The sequence below is a fragment of the Paramormyrops kingsleyae genome, chromosome 11, assembly GCF_048594095.1.
Source record: "Paramormyrops kingsleyae isolate MSU_618 chromosome 11, PKINGS_0.4, whole genome shotgun sequence".
NCBI lineage: Eukaryota > Metazoa > Chordata > Actinopteri > Osteoglossiformes > Mormyridae > Paramormyrops > Paramormyrops kingsleyae.
In genome coordinates, this window is record NC_132807.1 from 4,332,641 (window position 1) to 4,360,287 (window position 27,647).

At 46.8% G+C, this 27,647-nt stretch overlaps 1 protein-coding gene across 7 annotated transcripts; it reads right to left on the reverse strand.

Annotated features, from left to right (window-relative positions):
• Positions 1 to 1,138: 1,138 nt before the first annotated feature.
• mctp2b (multiple C2 domains, transmembrane 2b) lies at positions 1,139 to 27,273 on the reverse strand. Of its 7 annotated transcripts, none has more exons than XM_023813943.2 (22): positions 27,183 to 27,273; positions 22,400 to 22,866; positions 22,183 to 22,242; positions 21,953 to 22,073; positions 18,281 to 18,423; positions 17,801 to 17,877; positions 17,550 to 17,664; positions 15,648 to 15,800; positions 15,246 to 15,376; positions 14,968 to 15,154; positions 14,780 to 14,873; positions 14,578 to 14,680; positions 14,275 to 14,377; positions 14,050 to 14,151; positions 13,680 to 13,754; positions 13,161 to 13,280; positions 8,005 to 8,124; positions 7,829 to 7,867; positions 4,428 to 4,537; positions 4,081 to 4,190; positions 3,091 to 3,188; positions 1,139 to 1,818 (listed from the first exon to the last, which is right to left on the reverse strand). In XM_023813943.2, exons 1-22 carry the CDS (start codon positions 27,211 to 27,213, stop codon positions 1,750 to 1,752), a joined length of 2,628 nt encoding a protein of 875 aa, XP_023669711.2. In that variant the 5' UTR covers positions 27,214 to 27,273; the 3' UTR covers positions 1,139 to 1,749. The 7 variants fall into 7 exon arrangements, with proteins under 7 accessions (XP_023669711.2, XP_023669713.2, XP_023669714.2 ...); XM_023813945.2 differs by lacking the exon at positions 27,183 to 27,273 and adding an exon at positions 26,096 to 26,340; XM_023813946.2 differs by lacking the exon at positions 27,183 to 27,273 and adding an exon at positions 26,058 to 26,340.
• Between the last annotated feature and the right edge of the window lie 374 nt (positions 27,274 to 27,647).

Consider the following 27,647-nt stretch of genomic DNA (forward strand, 5'->3'; position numbering starts at 1 on the left):
CCCTGTGTCGCACGGGTCTGTCATCGGCGATCAAGTGCCATTGTTATAATTCTGAGCCGTTAATTAAAATGAATCTCCCAGCTGCGTGAAGCAGCCAACGCTAAAACTCCCCATTCATGCGCTTATTTGCGAGGGAGGCTGGAGTCATACCCTCTTACCGTGTCGTACCTTCCTGCCGATGTGCCGCGAATTCCAACTATAACGACTCTGACCATGTGACAGGCTTGCACATATGAAATATTAATTATGTCTGAAATTATAATGCTGGACGGAGGAGCTTCTGCCCCCCCCCCCCCCATACTTAGGTGAACTGAAATAATTAGTTAGATAATGACGTCCCCTGGTTCACTCGCCACGCGGAGGAGACTGAGGCCGGGAATCGGCTGAACAACCAACGCTTTCCTGAGAATGTATGTTTTAATTGGCTTAATCTCGACAAGGCTCTTAATTTGACATCCTCCGTGTGGAACCGAATGGGCCCCCGATTGCAGTGGTTGTAGTGTTACGGTTTCGGCTTGTGCGTGGGAGCCGAGAGGCTCAGGGTCACCCCCCCCCCCCCCTTCTGCTCGCTGTGAAGAAGCTCGTTGATGTTTCCATCAGCTTCTCAAAGCGATGGCCTGGGGCTTACCCACTCCCCCTCCCCGAGCCAATGAGCAGTTCGAGCTGCTGCTTTTTCCCAGAATGCTGCTGTGCAGAGGTGCAGGAATGACAGTGAGATTAATGGTTGAAGAAGGACTCACTGCAGCTAACTGTAAAATGGAAAGGAAACAGACTGACAGTGTTTTCTCAAATGCTTCATGGGAGTTTGATGCTATTTATGAAACTAAAAAGTCATTCAAGAAATACATTTCAATCACACTTTATATGACAGGAATGCAGGCATCAGTTCATACACATCTCACAAACGCTGAGAGTGACGAGAAGCAACGTGAAAACCCTCCAGGGTGGCGTTAGCAAACAGAGGGGGGGCACGAGGATGCGGGCCTAACAATCCTTAATCCCAGAAATGAGAGCCCAGCCCACTGCTACCTGAACAGTGAGACCAAGCAACATTCTTGGGTAGCTGGTTATTTAGTTTTCAATGCTTGCTGCTCACTAACGCCCCCTGTATGTCATACCACACGCACTCATAACGGCATTTACAGGAGAGGGATACTTTAATGGTTCATCGAAGCAGAATGACAGCAACAAATAGATTGAACATTATTTCAAGTTCAGAAAAACAGTCATACAGGCAGTTAAAATGTAATATTTCAATCGGGTAGATGAACGGGTAACATACTTATTTGCCCTAAATCACAAACACTGCTGTACCTCCTAACATATATACTGGGATTCATGTTTTCTCTGGAGATCGCTATATTAACATTGATGCAATGTAATCCAGAAATAAAATTAACCACCGTTCTAATAGTTCACAGTGTCACAGAAGCATGTGTGTAATACTGATGAAAGACACCAAAAATAAATGCAAAATAAAAACAGGTAAATCAGCACTCAGGATCATACATAGTTGCAAATCATAAGAGTTAAGATATGCAAAATAGACTTTATTGTAAGAATTATTTTGCTAAAAAAAAAGTGTAAAAATATTGTGCAGGACAGACCTTCACATTGCCAGCACCAGTGTGGGATGCTTTTACAGGAATAGAATGTTTAAGGACGTTGGAACGTCCTGCCTACAGGCTTCCGACCTTGAAGGATGGACGGCTCTGTGGACAGTCAGGGTCAGTGTGACGGACCTGGTGCCTACAGTGCCCCCCACCTCTTCCTTTGTGGGTTCTGGCTACTGACTGCTTTCAGCCTGCTTCTCTGCACCTGGAACAACACGGCCGGAACTCTCAGCAAAGCACGTGTTGACTGCCCCCTTCCTGTAGGGGGCGCCAGAGAGCACTCGCCTGCTGGAATTCTATACCTCACCAGGCAAACGGCAAAAGAACATGATTGCGTATGATTACACATAACACAGTAAAATAAGTTTTGGGGTCAGGATTATATAACACCATGTTTGTGCTTGTCCTTATATTTTTGATACTTTATAAATACTCTCCAGCTAGGTTTGCAGTGTGATGCAGACATAGAACTCTTCCACTGATTATTCAGGTTTGATGAAAGCGGATTGGAAAGAGCACCTGTAGCTGTAAAGCCAGAGGACCTTCAAAGCGGATTTGTCTAAATGGTTTAGCCATCGGCGCTTGTCAAATCCCACAGACTGCCAAGCAAATCTTGGAAGTGAATTTGGAGCGTTATTAAAGCACTGTAGATGTGGTGGTTAGTCTAAATGTGACAGGAACCAACATTGTCACATTTACAGCACATCCATTAAGACACGGCTAGTAAATGTGCTTCTGTACTAAGAGGATTTAAAAAAAAAAAAACGACCGTGGCATTTTTTGACTGACAAGCAACAGTTCAGGCTGTGGCTTTCAAAGTCGCGCTTTGCGATTTGCATTCAAATCAATTCTGATATTGCTGTTTCTGCAAAAATGAAATGTATGTTAGGCATTCATTTCCTGTTATAATTCTTAAAAATTAAATTCTTAAAATTCTGAAGAATGGAATTTTTCCCCCACTGGGAGGGGCGCATTCAGCAGGCCATCAAGGCAGATGGAGATACAAGTACAGGAGTCGTGTGTCATGAGGACGGTTCTCTGGTAGGCTGGGCGGAGCCAACGCCAATGCAGGGCCACACCCAGAAGTCAGAGAGAGAAAGCTGACAAGCAGGTCTGGAGTCCTCAGATTCTGTGTGCGCAGGCAGATGGTGAAGCTAGCACCAATGTGATACAAGTGTCGTTGGAAATGAATATACACCTATCTCGTGCATCGAGACTGCGGTCAACACGCATCAATCATGTGCAGTGAGACTGCAGTGAACATGCACCTATAATGGACAGTCATGTCCACATGTCCTTATGAGACACTTATAAATAATAACAATAATAACAACAATAATAATAATAATAATAATAATAATAATAATAATAATAATAAAAGTATCCTCCATAGGGTTAGGCTAACTGAATGCCCTTCAAACCACAAACCCCGCGGGGACCCTATCCAGGACTAACGGTTCAGAAGATGACCTCGTACCTTCTGCACATCGGTGGGGACTCTCTGTAAGACGTCCAGCAGCTCGCTGCTGTCGACGGCGTGTGGGTTGCGGAGTTTCCGGGTGAATTTGTGGATTCCTATAAAACACATTTCGTTCACAAATGAAGGCAAGTGTGTCCAAACCCAAACTCAAAGCCAGTCCTGGTCCCGTCTCCATAGCATAAGTCTCAGCCGGACGCCCGCCATAGGAGCTGGCTGCAGTCCCCCTTGTGAAGGCTCTGCTGGATCCCGCAGCGCTGGGAACACCATACTGCCTACTGCCTGGCATGTTCGTTCCTGCTGTGTCCGCGGGCGGGAGACGGAAAGCCGATTCCCACCAGCAGCACCACAGTCCCTGTAAACCCTAGGGAATGCTCCATGCTATCTATGTTTAGCAGTTTGTTTATGTTTTGTTTTCCTTTCGTTTGTAACTTTATCTATGCTTATCGTCTGGAGCGGCTCACTATGCTGGGAGGCCGCCTTTGATTCCCCGCAGACACAACATTCAAATACATATTTCTGCTATTCGTCCACCGACTTAAGCTCTAGCTCCTGACAGGTGGATGTGGATGCAGCCTGTATTGATCAGGCATGACATGAAAGCCCCACCCCCTGACCACAGAATTCACCGAGAAGGTTTAATTAACAAAGAATTGCTGTGTACCTTGAAAGTATTGATAGGGTCTACAGTACTTCACAAACTGTACTAGAGTTCTACAGTTAGCAAGAGAGCGAGCCAAGATGAACCAGGAGGATACAGCCCCAGGAAATCAGTACAGCACCCGCACAGGCCCTCCGTAATGTTTATGCAGGGTGAATGCAGGGGTGCAGGCATGGCTAAGGCATTTCTGGCAAAGGCCTGAAGCACTTTGTAACAGGAAACTGAGTTTCACAGCATCACACTGGTAATAAATCCAGCAGAAGGCAAAGCTAGGCTCTGCGTTATGGCATAACAAGTGGGAGGCTAACCCAGGCTGCGGAGACACTTACCCCAGGCTAATATAATGTAGCGCAGAGGGACAATGTAGGTGACAACCGAGGCCACAAGGAGCACAAGGCAGGCAAGGCTGGACAAGAACGGCACTGACCAGTTGAAGGTGCTGTTGGGATAAATATGGAAATTGAACATCAATATGGTAGCAACCACGCGGAGTTCAGTTCTTATGGATCCCGGAAAACTGGCATTAATAACTGCAATTCTCAGCAAAAAAAATCTAATTCCACTGGTTCAAAATTTCACAATTTAAAATTTCCAAATGCCATGTAGTATGCATAATTTTACAAGAGTTTTAAAAATGCACACAAACACACTGTGGTTAAGTAACAAGCATGCTTACTTTTTAAGTCTTTCTCCAAAGCATGCGATTTCTTCTAGAATACTTTGCACGGCGACCAAAACCTCTTGTATCATGTGAATTTTTTCCATCAGTCCTTTTTTCTCAGATTCCTAAAAAAATAATAACACAGTAAACATTCTTTTGTTTCCGATTCGTAGGTGTACCTGGAAAAGAGAACATCTGAATTCTACTCTTAGAAGCTGTTTCTTCCAAAACCAAAACTGATTATGGGAAAGAAATATGAACCAATGACACACAAGCAATCACATACCGTCTGAGGGGATTCGGTCAGAGAGCGAGTCTGTTCTTGTTGGAAACCATCTCGAAATACCCACCCCTCCCGCCCCCCTGTCTGTATACCTTGGAAAGAAAGGCAACTCAGTGTAACCTGGGCCGTGATACAAGGGGGTGTGCAATGCGAGTGCCTTCAGCTCACAGAACAAGCCATACCGACAACATGTGCACTTATTGCACAGACACGCCATTAGAGGGCGCTCTGCTTTCAGCATGCAGATTGGGTGCCATTGGCATCAGCTGCCTGGCCGACTCTCAGCCATTCAGAGACGTTATGGGCTAAGATATAAACTCAACTGTCTTTGACACGGAGTAGCCAGACAAGAGCCACGCTGCACTTCAAGAAGATAAATGGTTTGGTCGCGTCGAGAAAAAAAAAAATTGGTTCTCAAGCTAATCCGAAGTCCAAAGAGATATGATTACATCAGGAGTGGCCGGCATCAGGATAAACAGTGGTGGAACTGCTCCATGATGCTCTCCAGAGAGGAGGAAAAGCCTCCAGATATTGCAAGTAATGTGCGGTAAAGAGAGCCAGGAATCTTCACATCAAAAGGAGGATATAATGAAAGGAATGGTGAGAGAGGGGATGAGGAGAGGGAGGGTGCAGAGGAGAGCTGTTTGATGGTCTTTGTCATCAGAGCCTTGAGGACGTGTATACATGGCTGGCAAGGGGGGGGGGGGGGGGCACTCTGTGTGACAGCGGCCAGACCTCGCTGGCCCATGGGAACCTCTCGGAGAAACAGCCGGAATTCTCACATCAGCCGGCAGCTCCCGACACATCAGCTACAGGAAGAGCCTCATTCCCACAGACCCAGGACCCACCTCCCCCCCCCCCCGCCCCAGAACGCCGTTCTTCCGCACAGGGAAAAAAAAAAAAAAAAAACAAGCCTTTCATGGCTCTCTCACCAACAGCGTGATTTATGTGGGGGGAAAAAAACAGGTGGACGCACACAGACTGAAAGCGCGTGACCCCTGACTAATGTTAAAGAATCCTTACATTTACTCAGAATTAGACAAGGTGCTGAACATCACTGTCATTTATCTGAAGCCCCCAAGGTGTGCGAGTCTCCGTTAGCGATAAGAAAGGTAGCGTGACTGAACGAAGCAGCGCTGCCAGTTAATGTCAAGGAGGCAGCGGCATGAAGGGACACTCAGGGCATTCGCCACGGTCAGCCAGCAGGGCGGCGCACAAACACAACCAGGGTCACCCAATGACTTTAATCTGCTTATTCCCTATTTTACATTTCTTGATAAATTAAAAACAAACCTCATGTAGAAGCTGCAAAAAAAAAAAAAAAAACACGTTTTCTAATGGGACATACCTCAATCATAATAAATGGCTATTTATTTGGAAAAATTCCTCCTGCAGATAAAATACCAAGGGAGACCATTATGAGAAGGTTAACAGCAAATAGCTCTGTGCTGCAAAGGTCATTTCAGCCTGTGTTTGTGGGACATTTTGAAGGTAAGTTTCTTACAATAAATGAATCACTTAGCAGCTTAAGAAAATGACATACAAGACACTCACTGTCACTAAGTGTGCTGGTTTTTGTCATTCAATGTGCAAGGAAGGATAAAGGACTGAGTGACAAAATGAACGCTGGTTAAAGTGGGATGCCATTACATCCAGAAATGTCCAGATCTTCACACACACACACACACACACACATCTTTGTGGGGACCATCCATTCATTTCTATGGGCAAAACTCTAATCCCAGCAATAACAACCTTAACCCCTACCCAGCCCTAACCTTATCCATATGTAACCAAACAAAATACATGACTTTTGGCATTTTCAGTTTTTTGACTGCAGTCACGGATTTTAATAAAATTGAGTTTCCACTTGTGGGGACTGAAAAAATTGTCTCCACAATGTAATATGTACATATCTCACACACACACACACACACACACACACACAAACACACACACACACAGCCCCACACACAGCTCCATGGTCGGCCGTCACTGATCTCGGCCTGAGAGTCTCGTCTCCATCATGCACATATTGCCGCGAGCCAAAGCCACAGCCCAAGCTGTTCGTTTTCCCAAAAGCCCCGACCCGCGGACATGACCCAGCACCCCCCCCCCCCCCCCGACAGAGCAGGAAAGCTGAGGGAAAGCTGGGGCTCTGTTGTCTCTCATCACACTAAACTCTCCCACCATCTATTTAGCGCTGATCACGTGCGGCAGGCTGCGGAGGCTCCCAGCGTCTGTACCAGGCTCACCTCCGTTCACGTGTTTGCTTACACCTCGTCCCTCGTTCTCACACAGCCTCCTTAATGCTTTTCCGCTTTTTCAGAGGCCTGATCTCACGGTGACCACTTTGGGGAAAGAGACACGGCACCATCCTTTCACAAGGGGGCAGTGCGCCCTTTCACACCAATAAAGCACCAGCGTCCCAAAACACTTACATACTTCTGGGATGCAAAAAGAAAAATGTTTGTCTCTCCCTGTCACAATTACACGGTTTCAGACGGTCATCCACAGACCATTTCAGACTAAAGCTGACAGCAGAGACAGGAAGGCGTCTCAGTAGCCGAGAGACAGACATGTTTACAAATAGTACAGCAGGCGCAACACTTCACAGTGAAAATTCAGTGTCTGACAATCACTACAGGCCTGGAGTGAGGAATAGTAGTAAATTTATAAAATTCTACGCACTAAAGAATAATATAACAGAACAGATAAATGATTATGGCATTAAGCTGCTATATGCGCACAAGTCCTTATGAGAAATTGCTTCTGTACAGCGATGATTTTGGTTTGGGGGATGTTGTCTGTTTAGTCATTGGTCTGTGCTGCACTGAAGTGACGTTTTGCTGATCGAATGGGCAGCCAGCTCCCTGCGAATGTACCTGTCAATCTTGCACAAACCCTGCTGTGTACGCACAAGACGGGCAGAAAATCCGGGCCTAGTCAACACCTGAAATATATTTATTAGTCCCTCCTGCAGGTTTCTCTGCTTTGCCAAAAATGTACCCAACATAAAAAAAGTTACGGCAGAAGATCACATGGCTGAAAAACCGTGGAAAATTCTGTTAGGCAATAGTGTTGTAGGAAAACAATAATTAAATAAATCCGGTACATATGAAAGTTTAAATACCTTCTCATCTTCATCATCATCTCCGAAGTCCATGCCGTCCTAAAACAGAGACAATGTTAGAAACCATGAATTTGTGTTTTTTTTTTTTAATTCCCAAACGGCTCGAACGCTGACTACAGGGACATGCAGGGGTGGGCATGGCCGTGGCACGCGATCACTGGAAGATGGGCACTCACCAGGTCAGCGCTGCCGCTGATCTTTCCAGTGGTGACCTGGAAGAAGCTCCACACGAGGAGCAGGAGGAAGAAGAGGGGCAGCATGCAGACCTCCCACCCCCAGACCGTGAGCAGGAAGATCTGAAACGACAGAAGGCTGTTAAAAAACTGTTAGAAACCTCCAGCTATCTCTGCGCACAGTGTGCTTTGAGAGCCAGGGCCTGGGGGAGAGGGCCGTGGAGGCACACATCAGCAAGCCGCACGGTAAATGTATACCGGCTCCGAGCTGTGTAGCTTACAGTGTCATTCATCATAGTCAGCGCAGGGAGGGGAGTCACTGACCATCTGCAAAGATTACTTGCTGGAAATGTGCATTTCAGAAGAGACGGAGCAGGACCGGTGACAAGGACATGCGACGGATTCTGCGTGATATACTGCGCTTCAAATCCTTCTCGACTGGGATGCATTTCAGCTGCCTTACTGTAACTGGACACACCAAGTAACTGGAGGAACACCAGTTCAATCATCGCCGTAATACCGCAAGAAGCCAGGACCTCCGGCAGAAATAAGATGAATCACAGCGAATTAATAATCTTCTGTAATTATGTAATGGACAACCTCTAAGCACAGCATGCCATTCCAGACGAATCTCACAGCTGTGCATTAATCCAAACGCGGCAATTTAAGCCCATTTACCGACAAGCAAATGCATCAGGCAGGAGACGGTATAATTCAGTTCAGGGGACAGTCAGAGACGACGTTTCAAAGGAGGAATCTCATCCAGACTTACGGATAACGCCTCGGAGCCAGGCGGGAAATTACAGAGACGTTCAATCAACAGAATCCACTGAAGGCAGCGTATCTGTGGTCTCCCATAATTCTCACACGCGGTGGCAAGGTTAAACCCGAAATCCACACAGCCACAAATCAGCAGCGTCAGTTTGGCACGTACGCCTGCTGACGGCCGCCGGGCAAACACGCCCGACGGTGTGTGCCGTTTGGAAAGACCTCCTCACATCTTCCTGAGCCGGGTGACCCAGAGCACCTCCCCCGGTCCCCTCTGCGGTTCGCCGTAGAAACCGCCCGTGGCTGTGGACTTCAGCCTGACTGCCAGGCAGACCGCTGGTGCCCCAACACTAAACCAGTAAAACCTAAAAATCAGCCCAATCCAGTCTTCTGGGGTGATTTTAAAAACGCAGGTCTGGGACGGAAAGATTCACTTCCACACAGGAAGCCAGCACAGATGCAGGGAACACACCGGCATTCATAATCTCGCACTAATGCAAATTCGTGGAGCAACGAGAAATTAAAGAGGATGGGAATATAATTTGTTGTCTTTCCTGTAAGCAGGGTGCCCAAATAAGGGCCATCATCCTGGCAGGCCTTCTGTGTTGCCTGCAGCACAGATTCACGTGTGGGAATGAATAAGATGGAACACGTGTGAAGTAACACGCCAAACACGCCTGTAACATACAGCAAGAGATGCAGCCTCCATCTGTATACTCAGAAAAAAAAATCCTTTATTAATTACAATTGTCTTCAGTCTTGCCTAAATTCTACTTCTTTATGTTTGAAACAAAATAAATATTTGGAGGTTGTATGTCACGTACAGTGTATTTTTATAGGTTGCCACAAAACATATGGAGGACTTCTCTGTAGAAATAGTCTGTAAAAAATATTAAAGTACCCTGATCTGAGGACAGCAGTACTCTGGGGATGGAGGGGCCACAACCACTGATCTGGGAACAGCAGGCCATTGCGAGGATGCAGCCAGGGGTCCTCAGCTGGCCAGGTGAAGTGAGTGGGCAGGGGAGCGGAGGAACTAACGCTGAATAAATGTCTCTTCAATGCCGTTTTAGCAAGAGGGTCTCCCGCCTCCGCCGGCTGCGAGTAGCTGGCAGCTGCAGCGCATCCAGCGACAACATGCAGAGACGTCCCATTGTATGCAGATGAGATCTGTGACCAGACTTTCTAATGCTGTCTGCAAATAAGCACGCCTGAATATCAGGTGATCAGTTTACAATGAATCTGATACTAATAATGGTAATCACAGTGGTGATGCAGGCCGTCCCATTAAACCCCAGTTACCATATTAAAAAGCATACAGGAAATGCATGTTTATAAAGCACTAATACTTGGCTTGTACAGTAAATATATGAAAAATGAACGGTGTTGTGCACCCAAAATATAACGGACAAAAACACCCCCTCATCATAATGTGAAATATTTGGTGAATCATAGCAGGGTGCGGGTTATCTGGGCACATGGTCTCCTGGGGGGGTCCCCAGAGAGCTGAAAGGCCAGTAACAGCCTCAGAGGGGGGCTTCTTGGACACGGCGGGACACTGACGACCTTCCGGGAGCCCCCGGGGAGTGCAGACCGCCTCTGCGGCGATTCGCTTCTGTCAGTCTGGAGAAACCCTGCAGCTGCCAACCGCGCTTACAGCTGTGCGGCACCAGGCGTTAATCAGACGGCGTTTCTGTGTCCGGTGACGTGGGCGAATCGGCATTTCACAGCCTGTCAGAGGATATCTAAGACAGCAGCTACCTGGCAGCCTCTCGTCACATCCATCCTGCCTCCGCATTTCCTCCCGCAATAAGCTTTCATGTGTAAATCATATTTCTCTAATAAACGGAACTTGCCCTCAAGAACCCAAGATGTAACAGAACCTGGTCCCGGTGCCCCAATGATTCTGCAAACTCATGCAGAATAATTTAGTGTTTAACGGACTCATTTCACTAAAAGTATGTTTCTGTCCATGTAATGGGGGGGTTCACTATCCCCAACATGCCCTCAGTCCGTGGACGTCTCTGGGAATGGCTGCGCAAGTTGATATTTGGCAGTGTTCTACTGCCACCTACAGGCTGGAGGGATTAAGGCAGGAGGAAACTTTGTTTGACCTCTCTGGCGGACTCGCTGATGTGCTTGGAATTCATGGAGTGAGAAGCATCGAGGAAGCTTAAAGACCTCTAACTGTCACACCCCCCCCCCCCAGAGGAAATAAGGAAGTTGTCAAGTTTAGACTATCATTCCGAGGCCCATTACTGTAGTACAAACAGACAATAAAATAACTTTCTGGACGTTTTTGTGCCGAGGAGGCTGCCTGCTATTATTTCATTACTCATCGCTGCTGTTACACGCGTAAAGCTTTCCTTTAGCGTAAATTACGCTGTACTCCAAACAACAAAAGCCACAGTGACATTAACGGCACCTTTCCCAGACTCCCCTGCTGCGTGCCGCGTACCCCGAAGCACAGCGATTGGCTCTGTCAAACCCCCAACGCAGCTTCACGGTGTCTATTCACATGTTTCTGGGGTGGGATTACTACAGTAAATAATGAGAAAAATCACCCCGCTGTCAGACTCCCCTCCACCTTTTCTCGGGGCCTCAGAGCTCGCCGTATGGAGGGCAGGAGCTTGGAACGCGGTCATGTGAAAGAACTCAGTCTGGCATGGTCTCTAATGACAGCCGAATGAGAGCTTCCAAAAATGAATTCCTTCATTTATGAAAAAAGTTCTTTTCTACTAGATCATTTCAGAGGGAAGAGCAGAATGACGGATTTCTGAAATACTAACGCGGGCAAAGTCATTTCTACACTGAATAATTACGTACTCCTTTATGAAATGGACGTGTTATGGACCTGCTGGAAGAGTGCACCTCCGCATCACCCCAACAATGAATAAAGTCACGTCGTGAACAGGACAAGCTTAAGGAGCACGCCAAGGACCTTCCTCACATTACCCATGCTCCCTCCCAGCTCCCAGTAGGGAGCAAAAACGTGCACTGTCTGACAGGGAACTGCGAGGGAGCGAAAACGTGGACTGTCTGCGGGTTCCTGAAGACTGGGTTTGGGAAACTCTGCTCTAGATGCTGACTGTCCACTCCAGCCGCCTTTGGGACGATGATAAATTTAAACAGGCTTTAGGGGAGCTGAGATACAGACCAGACAACTACAGACATGAGCAGTGAAAATGATCATAAATCCAGAAAAGCTCTCGCACTGCGTCCTTCTCTTGAACATCCAGGGGGGTCTAACTAACTGTCATCACCATTATGTTTAGAGCCCAGCGATGCCATCAGGCTTAACAGCTCTCCTCAGACAGCCTATTCATCACCGGCAAACAGCTGCACCCCATCAGACCAGCGAGTCGATGGCTGAGCTGTCACTGTCTTCAACAGAGCGAGACCAGGGGGGCCGCAGGGCTTAGAAACAGCACCTGAGGGGAGTTCGAAGGTGAACTGGCCGATGGGGCGACGGGGGGCGGGTCTAACGTCACGTACGCCGCCTCTAAACGGAGCCCAGAGGATATGCAGAGCAAAAGGGAGTTTTCACGTAATGCGTCCATGACTGATTCCAGATGCCGCATCGCATTACACGTTTACCTTTAAGGACTGGACACATAGCAAAGACCCTGCAAAGGCACACAGCGTAACTATATCGGTAAAGACCTAAGACGTGAAATTACACGGCAGCCCTACCAGTAACTCGCGAAACTCAAGGATTAATTATATGACAGAAAGGGAAACAATCAGGAAGATATTTCAAAGTTTAAAGGTTTTTTTGTGATGCACAGAGGGCATGGATGTTTTGGGAGGAGGTGAGGTCAGAGACAAACGCATCTGCTCACTTGTGACGGACTCTTTAAGGGTATAAAGCAAGCTTGCTCTGAGAGGCAGAGAGATCGGAAGAGAGCTTCGGTCTCGTTGCCATATGATTATGCTCATCGACGCAAAAATGCCCTCATTCCATCTTCAGGTCCGTCTCTGGTTCTGTTCATTGTCCAAAAGACTGATTCTTTCCATATTATATCATGATGAAAAATCTTTATCTAGAGAGAAAACTGCTAACTGGACTTACATGACATGACCGAAGAAACAGGAAAAGGTGTAAATTGTAATAAAATGAGCCGGAGTGGGCGACAGGAGTGGGCGACAGGAGTGGGCGACAGGAGTGAGACGGCGGAGTGGGCGACAGGAGTGAGACGGCGGAGTGGGCGACAGGAGTGAGACGGCGGCGTGGGCGACAGGAGTGAGACGGCGGAGTGGGCGACAGGAGTGAGACGGCGGAGTGGGCGACAGGAGTGAGACTGCGGAGTGGGCGACAGGAGTGAGACTGCGGAGTGGGCGACAGGAGTGAGACTGCGGAGTGGGCGACAGGAGTGAGACGGCGGGCTTACACTGAAGGCTCTTATACTTCTTCGTTTGTACTCCCACTGAAAACAGCTCCTGATGTATTGAAGTGTGTAGAGCAGAGTTTTGGTGATTTTCCGAACACGGTACACGTTCCGCGCTAAGATCTGTTGGGAAAGAGCAGGACACTGCAGTTAGGAAAGCAGAGAACACACATGTAATGCGGCCAAATCCCTAAGAGTGACACAGATTTGGACGTAAATCTGTGTATTTGCTAACGGAAGAATGCACCATTCAACAACTCTGTTAAGCAGAGCACTGTGTTGACGTGACTTCATCTGAGGCTGCTCGCAGCTTTGGTCTGGTCTAGGACAATTAAGGGGACGTGTTCAGACCACTGAACTGGAGAAGGAAGCAGATCTGAAGCTCACTGAGTAAATGCATCATCGTTAAACATCAAAATTTGTGAAAACAAGGTTGTTCAAGGATACCAAACATAGCTAAATTAATGTTAATGCATCCCTGTGTTCAGTTTGTTTTTAACAGTCAAAGTGAGCAGTACCAACCTTTTTGTTAAACTTTGGGTTGACCTCCACTAACTTGGCCTCCTTTGGCTTGAAGGTCCGAATACCCGCTCTTACCTGAAGGACAGCATTAAAAAGCATTTCTGAGTCAGATCTCACAACTCTCCGGCTGTTAATATGCTGTAAACATGAAATTTACCACAAGAGTACAGCATCACTGCAACGAAGTGAAGAACGACCCAACCATATGGAAAGACCACACACACAGACAGTGTTCTGCACTGATTGGTCAACTTCTGATGACAACATGTGCTCTTTGACATCACACCGTACACCATCCTCAGCACCGCACATGGCTGCCATAGGCAGCTTACACCAGTTCATAACATCTCAGGGGATCCCACTTATTTACCCGGTTATAAATAACCACAAGCTCCAGAAGTATGGCTCCCTTAAAGGGTCCCCCCAGATCCTCCTTCTTCAGGACATAAGAGACTGACTGGCCATTCTGCACCTGGAGGGTTGTTAAATAAGAACAGTAAAACACACATGCACTGATGCAGCCACCCTAATTATGAATCTTTAAATAGATGCTAGGGCCCTGCTGCAGAAAACAGCTCGATGGTTCTTTACTTACCGACAGCAACGGAATGGCCACCTTCCCAAGGAAATCTGGGGGTTGGTCTCCATCGTCATCAAGGACTGTCACCTCTAGTACATCGTGAATATCTTTGATTGGGCTACAGAGGGGAAAAATAAATAAATCAATTAATAAATAAATATACAGCTGAGTAAACATATTTTTCTTTTCATTTTGCACGGAATGGCTTATGACCGTTTCAGAGCACGAGCCCCCAAGTTAAGAAACCGATGGGGGTTAGAGAGCAGAAATGCTGTGTGACATGAAGGTGACAGGGCTGCGAGATGCGAGGTCACTGACAAGGTAAAGACTTTGTTCCACTCAGGATTGAGGCTCCTGCATATGGTGTGAGTCTGCAGTCTGTTGTTACCCAGCTCGAGCACACAGAACGGGTCGCTCTTTCCTAAGGAGCAAAAGTCGTATTCAGCAATCCTGTTATTAGTCCCCATACTGTTATTCAGGTTAATCCATAATCATAGCCGATGCTCTGCAGGTGCCCCACCGTTTAAATCAGCTGCCAGCAGATCCGAGGCCTTGATGACCTTGACTTGAAGGAATCCTACATCTCTCACATCGTGCAAAGTGTTTTTTAAACACTGTTCAGGGACGAAAGTAAAACCAAATGTTAATGCTATAGACGTGTGAAAAATGAGGCCGCAGAGGCGACATGGGGCTGCGGGGGGCGCTCACATATCGGGCCTCTATGTCTTGCTTCTCCTTCTGGTCCTCCAGCTTGGGTGAGCACAGGTCAGAGATTGAGACCCCGGAGCAGGGGTTCCGAGCTATCAGGAGCACCACCTTGCCCTTGCCCTGTTCCAGCGCTTGCGTGAACAGCTTCTCCTGTCCAAACGGCACCTTGGACAGGTCGATCGTACACCTTAACGCAGAAACACACCGGGTCACATGTCTTCATTGCAGAAAATGGACATCAGTAATACAACAGTGTAACACACAACAGCGAGACCCACGTTCCCAAGCACTCCTCATTCTTCCGGCCGTCCTTAACCAAAACATCAATCTCCAGGAGATCCGACCCATCCTGGAACTGGTTGAAATCAAACCTCTCTCCCCACTGTAGACAGGCTTTCCTGCAGAGGTTCTGGAAGGGAAAAAAAAACAGCTGCCAATGGTATAGAGACACAGACCCGGTGCTGTGTTGGACAGGGAGGAAGTGACATGCAGTCACATGACGTCCCCCTCGGTCACATGGGTAGAAGTGCAAACACTGGCCATGAATAGATTTTGGCCATCAGGTGACGGATGTCACGGCCCTGCTGCAGACAGTGAAACGTTGTGCAGGGCATGCTGGGAAACAGCGGCGAGAGACGGGTGAGTGACTGTGGATGCAGCAGCAGACTGAGGGCGGGTACCTTGCTCTTGAATTTCTGGTCCCCCAGCCGGAAGCGTACAAAGACGTCCCCCTGTCCCTCAGCAGGCAGATCCTGTCCCTCCAACAGCGTAATGCCCACCACTGAGTTCCAGAGCCGGTTCTTCCTCAGGGTTTCTGAGAGAGCCAGGTCGGCCTAGAGGACAGGACAGGGAGGAAGGTTCCGTCCATCACCTCTGCACCGAGAACGCTCAGACCGCGGCTCAGCTCGCAGGTGGAGAACATCCAGATCTCTCACCCCACCTTCCCTCAAGCACTCTTGACTTCCATGAGACCTGAGCTTAAGAAACCTGCAGCAAGAATCTCTCTGAAGGACGCAGGGAGAGACAGGCGACGGAGAGCTTCCTGCCACCAAGGCCCATCGACAGAGCATTAAGCATTGCTGCTGAAACACCTCCAGGAGAGGAACCAGACAGCGGGCAGGACATGGAGCAAATCTACCCGAAATGAAGCCGGCGTCTGATTCCTCTGCGGCGCTGCTACCAAATTACGGCTTCAAAAGAGCGAGTGATCGTAACCCCCCCCCCCCCCACCCGCACGCCTTCGCTGCCCATTAGGTTACAGAAACATGGGAGCCGGGCCTGGGGAGGGAGGATCAAAGGACGTCGGAGAGACTTGCATTAATGCGAAATAAATATCCGACCTTAAAGAGGGACGAAAACACGGGAAATGGGAAAGATAACAGAGAGCCAAGCCATGTCATCCAAAGTGTTTATCTTGGATGCGCTTCTATCTCGCCGGCCAATAAAATAGTTCCACTTAGCGGCGAGAGGCCCCTGAAGGCGGCCTATTCTTGGTACTAAGAGGAGGCTGGGATTGCTTCCATATGGTGGAACAGCACGGGGCGAGATGGATGAGCCCAAAGCAGGGCCTATTTGGACAGTACTTCAGCGCTCTACACTGACAGCTGTGATATTACATCCCAACATCTGGATTATTGCTTTTGATGCATGGGAATTAGCAGATCCCACCCCCCTCCCCCCCAAAGCCACAGAGCTCACACGACACCGAACGGCAGAAATGCAGTAATAGATGGTAATAGAGCTGTTCGCAGACGGGTCCTGTTCCCCTTCTCCGAAGTAATTACGCTGAGAGCGAGCGAGCGGGACGGGGGCCCAGTTCGCCGTTGCACACATGCGCTCGCGTCTTCCAGACAAATTGGACCAGGGACTGGCAGAGACAGAGCGGCGGGGGCTCCTCACACCGACGCCCTGGCAGTGCCGCGAGCACGGTGAGAGGCGGCGGCGCACGCCCAGAGTTACGGTCCCCGCCCCCCCCCGCGGCATCCTCCGCGCCCCCCCCGCGGCATCCTCCGCGCCCCCCCCGCGGCATCCTCCGCGCCCCCCCCGCGGCATCCTCCGCGCCCCCCCCGCGGCATCCTCCGCACAGTGTGGAAATCCACCTTCACCAGCGTGAATCGAACTAAAATCTATCAACGGGCTTGTCTACGGCTGAGAAAGAGCCCCGAATGCAGACAGGCAGCCTCACAGGTAGCGCTGATAATGAGTCAGTCGCCGGCTTTTCTAAGTCATTGGGAAAACTTAGACAAACACAAAGGTAAGTCCAAGTGACATGTTTACAGCTCTGAGAGGTTTTCGTACCGTTTGCAGTTTAAAATGAAGAGCTGTATCCAGACAGAAACATTATATGTTATCTTGTAAATACTTGTACATAATAAGATGCAGTATAACACACTATAATCTGATTCTTCACTCATGCCATCTGTTCAACCACTAATGTTCTACTGCCCCCTTGTGGTTCTAAAATGAACTCCAGCAACAGAAACACCCTGGCCCAAAATCCCAAAACAAGATCTCAACCTCATTTGGGAATAATGAAACGAAAAAACTCTTCAGCTACATAAATAAATAATACTCATCTTCACCATGTTTCTTTTGTTCTCCTTTTCTGTGGCTGACACCTGCACGTCTAACAGTATGACGCCCATGTCCTCCTCCATGCTGTTGGGGTCATTCAGCGGCAGCATCATCTCGTGAGTTCTGTGAAGACGCCAAAGATGGGGCCGCAAACGATACAGGTATCAGAGCGGCGCAGAAAGGAGCAGATGCATGACTAATCCGTAGTTAGACGTACGTTAAAGGCGCTCCGCCTTCTTAAGAACATCCTTTAGTGTACCTGTCTAACGTTAGGTCACGCAGCAAGATACAGGAACCGCCCATGAAGTCATCCATGGTCAGGTTCCGGTCATACACCTGAAACGGTCAATGAGCGTCAGTGTGGCTCAGCTCTCCATGGCTAATTGGACTAGGAGGATGAGCACACAGGGGGGTCATCCCCGCACAGGGCTGACCTATGGTATCAAACACACACCCGCAATCATGTACACAAACTCAGAGCTGGATGGCCACACCCACTGAGGGTTACCCATCACCTCCCTCACAGTGTGCACAAGGCACTCCAGCAAGCTCTGAGTTTGCAAGGTATTTTGGTTTGTTCTGAAATAAAAACATTTACTGCGCATATAACCACAAACATACAGAAAGACAGAATATTCCTGAAAATCTGTGCTGCATAACGTCACAATGGATGTGCACAGGGCTCTCAAACTCAATACACCCTAAATGCTCAAAATAGCAAGTGCATCAAACAGCTTACTTTAATGTTCAGTTTTTGCTCCAGGTTCTGAACAGGAAAGCTGAAGGATTCGTTCCATATTGGATTGAGGTTCTTGAACATGACTCTGCTCTTGTAAATGGTCTTTTCATCTAACTTGAATTTGACGTAGGGATCACTTGTGCCTGTAGGGAGACGGACACCCACATCAGGCACAGTCACAAAATGACAGACTTGACATGGTTCATTTCAGCCAAACACAACTTTGTGTTTTAAAATGCCTTCACCAGACAACCTCACTGCATTTGGACATGGTCAGTATCATGTCGCTATTTGTGGTGTTGATTAAATTTAACTAATGATTTTGACAATAGGGGTAGTACATTTCTGCCAGTTGTATGATTTTCACTGTTAAGTCAATCATTTTGGTTAAATACAGCCTTGTCACTGAAGCTGTTTTGCTGGTTACTTGTTGCTTAATCTGACATAATGGATTAAACAAATCACAAAACTTTAAATATTTCGTGAGAAAGTTGCAATATTTTGTTTGTTTTTGTTTGATGACTGAAGTGGCCTTCTAAACAGAACTTAAGATAGTTACTATGTAAATCGTCGCTGTAACACAGCACATTTCAGGAATAAATGCAGAGACGTATGTAATAAATTGTGATAGAACTGGGAAATCGGACTCTGTGGACCAGTAGAAACCGGTGGTAATCTCCCAGGCATGTAAACAGAGCGTGTGGGTCTGAATAGAAAACCTCAGTTTGGCTTCGTTGATATAGTCTGATGAAAGGATTTTTCAGAAATGCGACGAGGCCTGAACGGCATGACAATGCCTCTGCAGGGAGCAGCTGTCAGGTCTGTCACAGCATTGTCCCCGCAAGCGGCCGCCCAGCTCACTGGGTCATCACCCAGCTCCACACAGCCCCCTTTGGCCGGCAAGCCTCCAGCTCCACGCAGCACAATATCTGAATAGGAAGCTCCACTGCACTCTGGGAGATGAATGTATGAAAGACTTCTCACACAAAGTGCAGCCTTTGCAAACAAACAGCGCCCTCTAAAGGGAAAAATGAAGAATTTGCATTTCCCTAAACATTATATTAGCATAAAAAAAAAAATCTCCTTAGTTAATCAGCAGGTTTTTCCAGGTACACCAGCGGGGCGGAAGCAGGCTGGTCTTTCCGCTGAGGTGGGCCCTGTATTTTTGGACACCGTCCGCAAAACAAACTCTACGAGAGCAGCAAATAGAGGTAGATAATAGCAGATATTCGGAGCAGTATAAAGCATCACAATGAGCAGTGACACATGAGACTCGTACATTATTTTGCATCTATGTACCTTAAAGGGCAACATATTCCCATATGAACTATACACACGCTGAATACCAGTCTTTGCTGGCGGTGGGGGAACTACCTGTCCATCAATAAGTTAATACAATCGATAGATGAGGAATAGTGCCCCCACCTGGCGGCCACCTGAGTGTGCGGTCCAATTGGTAAAATGACAAAAGTAGCAATAACACAACATGCAATACATTATTAAACAAAACAGTTGCATGGATATGTTCTACATTCTGGCTCTGCTTATCCAACACAGGACTGGGCCTGGAGAGACATCTTGAACGGGCTATAGAATCTTCATGGCTGAAAGGTGGCAGTTACAGGGATGCAAAAACTCTGGAGTCTGTGGAGTGAAAACTGCAAAATCCCCTTCAATAAGCCACTCTAAAGGCTCTGTTTACTCACCCAAGCCGTGATTCCCAACCCAGTCCTCGGGGACCCACAGACGGTCCAGCTCCCTGTCAGAAAGTCCACATTTTTGCTAGCCTGGGAGGGAGCACAAAGGTGGATCATCTGCGGGTCCCCAAGGACCGGGATGGCTAACACTGCCTTAATGTAACACGTTAATTAATATTGATGCAGTCAGGGACGGAGTGTGGCTCAGCGGCATCGGAAGGTCGCTGGTTTGAACCTCAGGGTCGGCAGAGTGATTTCACCATCGCCCCCTTGAGTAAGGCCCTTAACCCCCAACCACTGCAGAGACTGCCAGACCCTGCTTTCTCAACTCTAAGTCACTTTGGGTAAAAGTGTTTGCTTACGTACTGTATTAAAAAAAAAATAATAATAAATTGTGCAGTCATTTCCGTGATGATTCCCTGCAATACAAATTCCTTTATAAACAGGCACGTTACTCTGCAAGCTGGGTAAGAGCATTAAGAAAGCCAATCACCACATGATGACTGAAAAAGCAAAGCAGAGTCATTGTTGTGAGTTTACCTGAGCTTGTCTCTGCAGCATTCTGGTGTTAACAAGCAAATGTAAATAAATAGTAATGTGCCCCATCGAGTCAGGCCGCATTCCTGAAGGGGATGACAAGCACATGTACTGACTCACAGAGTCTCTGGTATGCCACCCCCACCAAAGGGGCAGAAACGCAACACACTCCCTGAATACTGAAGTATCACTCTCATTCATTACCTCCTCACACGTTCCTCTCGCTGCCTGAACTGTGCCAACAACACCTAGTGGCACTGCATGGGACACCCCTGTCAGAGCACACACCGCAGTCGGGGCATACACTGCAGTCAAATCACACACTGCAGTCAGGGTATGAACTGCAGTCAAAGCATATCCTGCAGTCGGGTATACACTGCAGTCAGAGAGCACACTGCAGTTGGGGTATAAACTGCCGTCAGAGCATATCCTGCAGTCGGGGCATATACTGCATTCAAAGCACACCCTGCAGTCACAGCACTGACTGCAATTAGATTACACCCTGCAGTCAGAGCAGACACTCCAATGAGATTACACCCTGCAGTCAAAGCAGACACTCCAGTGAGATTACACCCTGCAGTCAGAGCACACACTCCAGTGAGATTACACCCTGCAGTCAGAGCAGACACTCCAGTGAGATTACACCCTGCAGTCAGACCGCACACTCCAGTGAGATTACACCCTGCAGTCAGAGCACATCCTGCAAGTGGGCCACACACTGCAGTCAGGGCATACACCACTGACACGATCTCCAGCAGCATTTCCCCCTTTCCTCCTTCCTCCATTCCTGAAGTTGCCCTCACTTGGTATCACATCTGATATCTGACAGCAGGATTCATGGAAATGCAGCCTGTTTGTCCGGTGGCTGGAAATCATGCACGTGAAACATTCTAAGGTTAAAAAGGTTCATTACTATACACTAAAAGCCAGAGAATTAATCAACAAACTCGTTGATAGTTATTCCAGTGCATGTCAGTTAAATACCAATTAAAATAATCAGAAATCCAATTAAATCTTTCGTCACTTTTCTCACCTTTATCATCAATGAAATTAAGGAATTCTTTCCATGGTAATATGAAATGCAAATAAAGTGTTTAACATTTTGCCTCTGACCATTACAGAGTGAGGTTAAAAAATGCAATTATAAATGTTTTGATGTCTACATATAAAACTACATGCACAATAATAATATAAATAGTAAGTTGCTTTATGGAAAATGACAAGATTTACCAAGTATACGGCTGGAAGTTTCACTGGAGACATTTAGACAAGGCAGTAAGAGGACCCCCCAGCATCTGGCTAGCAGCTGCTGCTATGCTCACCAGCACTGCTACAGCAACACTAGCTATGAGCATGGTGTGGTCCTCAGACTCCGCTGTCATTCAAAGCAGCGGCAGCACCAGACCGTGACACTTCCTGTCTGAAACATGCTCCTTACCGCATCGATCTCTGATGACCAGCCTCCGGCCCTCCTTTAGGGAAACCGTGACGTAGAACGTCGGCACTGGAGTCGCCGGCACTGCGGTCGCAGGCACTGCCTCGCATTCCACTTCAAAAACCTGAGCAGAGAGGTTTCAGCACGTGACCAGGTCATCGACCTCCCCGCCGTAGCCCAGGGGGGAGACGGTATCGGTGGTGAAAGTACAGCGAGAGGCGGGCGGGTCTTACGCTGTCGTCATCGACGTCTTTAGTCATCGGGATGTTCAGGTCTTTGCTGTCGCTTTGAGACTATGGGGGACAGAATTGGGTGACCAACATTGAAGAAACGTGACGAAATGCAAAGATGATGCAGAAGCTCTGTTGCCTCTTGCAGTTGGACCAGTCTGCAGTGATGCACATGCTCATGCACACAGGCTATATAAACATGACCCTGAGCCCCTCTGACCTCAGACTTGTCCTCAGCAGTGTCCGAGCCCAATGGCACCTTCATCCTGACCTCGCTGCCGCTCTGATTATCCTCATCCAATGAGCCCGATACACTGAAGGTCGGCGTCCTGATCCCCCCCTCATCCTCGCTCTCGTCCTCGTCACCGGTTCCTGATCTGTCCATGCTCGCTTGAGGCAGGGGGGAGGGACACGGAAAGAACACCATCTTCGGGTCGAGCCGCGGGGAGGGGATGGAGGAGGTGGAGCTGGAGTCATCCTGCAGGAGCCTGAAGTCGGGCACGGAGATGCTGCGCCGGCCGCGGACCAGCTTCCTGCGCACTTTGGGCTTGCCCAGAGGGATCCGCCCCTTCTTCATGTTGTTCAGCAGGGGCTTTGCCTTGTCGCAGAAGTTCTGCCATGGTGTCGGCTTCCTGCCTTCCATGTTGGCGGGCAGATGGGTGGGACTTAAGATTGTTTTACTGAAAACTACCAAGAAAACAGGCAAAAAAACAGCGCAGTTGGCATTTTTGGTTTCTGTAACAGCTTGTCCTATTCAGGATCATGGGGTTTCAGGGCCTATCCTGGGGGCTATGGGGGGGGGGGGGCAAAGCAGGGAACAACCCAGGATGGGGCACCAACCCATCGCAGGGCACACATACACACCAGTCACACCTACGGGCAATTTGGTCACTCCAATTAACCTCGGCATGTTTTTGGGCTGTGGGGGGGGACTGGAGAACCTGCGACGCCCCCATGGTGACATGGGGGGAACATGCAAACGTCACACACACGGAACCCTGATCCCAGAGGGAGAACATGCAAACGCCACACACACAGAACCCTGATCCCAGAGGTGTGAAGCAGCTGTGCTAACCACTGCCTCCTCCTGGGCAAAACTGTGCTGAAAAAAGCTTTCGCGATACACTCAGCCTGCTAATTCAATCTGCTCTGGAAAGTTCTCAGAATCAGTATTTTCAGTAACACAGTACACACCGCGAGCAAAGCTGAGAATGCAGGACTCAGCAGAAGGCCAGAAGAAAGTCCATTATTAAGAGAGGTACAGTTTTGTTTAACCTAGAAATAACGTCCGACCAAATACTGTATATCACTAGTGATTAGAAAAATACTGACTTCAGTGGTCAGCTTTGAATTCTGATCGGTTCCCAGGCTAGAGGGATGCTGCACTATACTGTCTACTGATGCTGGGCGATAGCAGCATCCACCCAGTCACACATTCAGTGTCTGCAGCGCTCATGAGCGCAACCATTTCAAACAGTTGTTTAACAATGTATCGTAGAGTGTTTTTTTCCCTATGTTTAACCAAAGAAACTTCTATTAATTTATTTACTTTTCAATTACATTCTTGTTGGTTAATAATTACCATCCACCTCTGATCAGAACACTTCCCCATCACCTAAACATTATTCTGGCCCCTGTCTGAACGATACCGCACCTTTAGGAGTGAAAGGCAGACAGGAAGTGTGCATGTTGCTGAGGTAAGATCGTCTGATGTGAGGAGAGCAGAGCAGGCCTCTACGCTAAGGCTTTGCCCAATGCTGGAGTTTCCTCACAGCCACCAAGCACCCTAATGGCAACTATAAAAGCTCCATAACCCGCTATCACACTGATATTGCTAATTCATATGTAACAGAGTCCTGCATCAGTACAGCAAATTTAAAAACGAGGTAAAAATAGAACAGATAAACATCAGGGAAAAAAGTAAAAAATAATTTTTAAATGTACTAAAATAGAATTTATTTCCCTTCTGGATTAAAGACTGAATTCAATGGAATTGAATAAATAAAAATTAAAAACCCTATTTAAAATATTTAAGGCAATTAAAAAATAAAAAATAAATCACAGGACCCAGATGGAAGGCTGTGCTTTAGGTTAAGTGAAAACTTGTGCTGCTGGTTAGTGTTACAGACTAAGGTTCTGGTTAGGAACCGTAAACACGGGACCCTGAAGCCACTGATCTCATGGCAAACATTCCGCAAACTGGCAATATTCCACATATATTTTTTTTTATCTGATGCACGTCAGTGATATTACAATGATCATCTGCACTTTGCCAAACTGAAACTGGATAACACAATCACACTATCAACCATCACAGTCTGGACGTGCGCAACCTAGCATTTCACTGCACACTGTATTCAGTATAATTATGTATGTGACAAATAAAACTTAAACGATCCGATAAGATGGTTTTATTTAAATATTTATGAATTCCCTAAGCCCTGAACTATGCTGAATGAAAGTATGGAATGGGTCTATTGCATCTTAAAATGAATAAGAGAGCAACTTTATTGTTAAACTTGTTTATTACACGGCTCTCTGGAATGCTTGATTCTGATTGGTCAGTTGAGACATTTGCAGGTTCATTATTTTCAAATAATAACCGCTCCAAAGTAATAACGCATAGTCACGTGGTACTATATCGTTTCGCGGAAAGATAAAAATGTTATTTTGAAACAAATATGCCAATAAAATGTTTCAAATTCATATTCATATCCATGTCATTTTCCTTATGTGGCAAGTAGCCGTGTAATAAGCGGGATAATGTACAGGCAGCCGGTAGTTATCGCGAAATAAGCCCCTTCAGTGTGATACAAGACCCTCCGCTTCGCGTCGGGTCCTGATCACACTGTCGGGGCTTATTTCTGCGATAACTACCGGCTGCCTGTACATTATCCCTTACCTAACACATCCCAAGTTCATGGTAAACAGACGGGACAGTCTAAACTACACGAAATGCCAAATTTCAGGCTACACAAAGCACAAGGCAATGCCTTAAGTAAAATAAAAGTAACTACTGCCTATGAAAGGCTGCTGAAATACAGAGTCATGCTTCCACAGGTCTGCATACCAACACTGGGTCCCGTTCATAAACTTGTCTGGTCTGCCTTTCTCCATTCCGGGAATAACAGAGACAGGACGAACTCGTCCACACCCAGCTGACACAGGCGTAAATATCAATCAAGTTTTAACTTTGAAAATACACGCAGAATACACAGTTGGTCTAATTTAAATCGTGGAAAATTGCAACGTATATCACAGACCATTTGCAAAAACGGACATATACTACTACATGCGCATCAAGACGTCCACTCTTAACACTGGTGACATTTTGTTTTGGTTCATCAAAGATTATCACACATCAAAACTGCATGGCAAAGGTCACTAGAGATAACGAAAACAACCAGAAACTAACTTTAGTAATGCAGGTTACTGTAGGTTCAGACACGCGCACACTGTCCAGTTCTTGTATTACGAAGAAAGTTTTGTACTAGCTGCAATATATCGTAGCTTTTTAAATATTCGGTCTATATTCCATGTTTAACTGAGGAAGTCATCTGAATTTGCAAATATGTATAGGGCCACTTACCGTTGGCTCAAAATATAATTATCTTTGAATTATTTTAACAATTTTTTATCGTAATGCCACTGCGCAATTTATTCCAAAATAACACCCTATACATTTTACCCGAAACCCAGTATAGTGATGCAAGACCTGTACGACGACCGTAAACTTAGCCAATTAAATTATCGTTATTTCAGAATTTCAAAAGCTCCACCACATTAATCGAACATACTATTGTTGTGGTTCTTGTTGATATTTCATTTTTAATCACCCATTACTCGTCGGAAGGCAGGGAGTAAACAGCGATGGTTACCCGCGCAGCCGATCAGGTCCCCGAGCGCGTCCACGCACCTTTCACACCGTCGCCGCGCTGTACAGTATCTGTCTGCCGTGGTAGACGCAACGTCCCAGTGCCATTAGATGATTAAATCATTTTAATCGAGGTGAGTGGAACCATTTGCATGCAGTTGAAGTTTTACGAACAGGCTCCTTTCACTTTGTGGAGAGAGTTACGGAGAAGGTGCGCAGTTCCAACAAGAAGCATTTCGGGGAAAAGCGCGTCCACGACCGGCGAGTCTGTGCGCGTCCTCGTCAAAGTGGGAGAAGTCGAACAGGTGAGAGTATCTAATAGCCCAACTACATTTGCATACCCCAATCCCAAATTTTCGCAACAGCATACTTAAGGTAATGCCTGAGCTAGCCTACTCTTAAAGCATTGTGTTGCGAAGTTGTTAATTTTAAAGCTAAAAAAAATGTCAGAGGTACCGCACGATATAGACGTGAGTAATGAAATTAGACCTATCTTTAAAAAAAAAAAAAACAAGCCAGCTATATATGCAACATAAGCTACTCACCGCTAATCTCACGTGATGAGAAACTTTAAGCAAAGTGTTTAATTAAACAAAGTTTTCACGGAGAATACATTCATAAATAAAATATTTGCTCCGGGGTGGGTAGGGAGGTAAGAATATTAGGTTATATTGTATTGTTTATTATGTAATCTATAATTATATTACTTCGTAAGTATTAGGCCTACATTAATTACAGCAGGCCTGGCCAGTCTTATCCAGAAAGGATCCCCATTTAGGGATCAGACAGAATTTAACTGGGCTGTATTATAGAATTACCGTTAAATTCAATCATCAAACTTGTGTGTGTGAAATTAATTCAGTATGTTTTAGATTATTTTACTGCTTTTCTCCCTTTAACCATTTTTTTTAAATTTTGAGCAAAACTGAGGGCCTGCGAGGAAGGCATTCCATGACCTCTGCTAAGCCAGCCAGTATTTAACCCCGATTCTTGAAGGTTAAAGGTCTCACCCCGCCAATAGTTTGTCTAAACTCTAAAAGGATGTCTGATTGAAAGAGAAGCAAAGAGTCGATTCGGATTCCTCAAAACGTCCACTAGGCTAAGGAATTATAAAAATGCGAAAACAGACCTCCAAGCGACGATCCAAAAGGCATTGCCATCACGGGCTGTAATGCTGGTGCGCCTCAGTCCACGTAGCCTACCTGACGGATGTAAAAACAATGCGCTCCATACGATCGACGTTCAGCCTTCTCATATGCGGATTTGCAGGACCATGAAATAAGCACTGTCATCTTGAATTACTACATTTTTCCAAATCTGATAAAAACTTACTTAAAAGGCACTCGCAGCTAAGAAATTACAACAAGGTGCAAAATAAAGTCATTAATTAAAATCTTTTTAATTCAGACAAATTGTGTAGGAATTCTCTAATTTGTTTGGGTTATTCATATAATACAGAAAATTCCCTGAATATTTCATACACACGCATTATAGGCCTACTGTACCTACATATTTATACAAAAAAAATTGTTACAGCCTCCAGGAAATTGTAAAATCCAGATCGTTTACTTGTGAATACAAGAAACAAATTTCT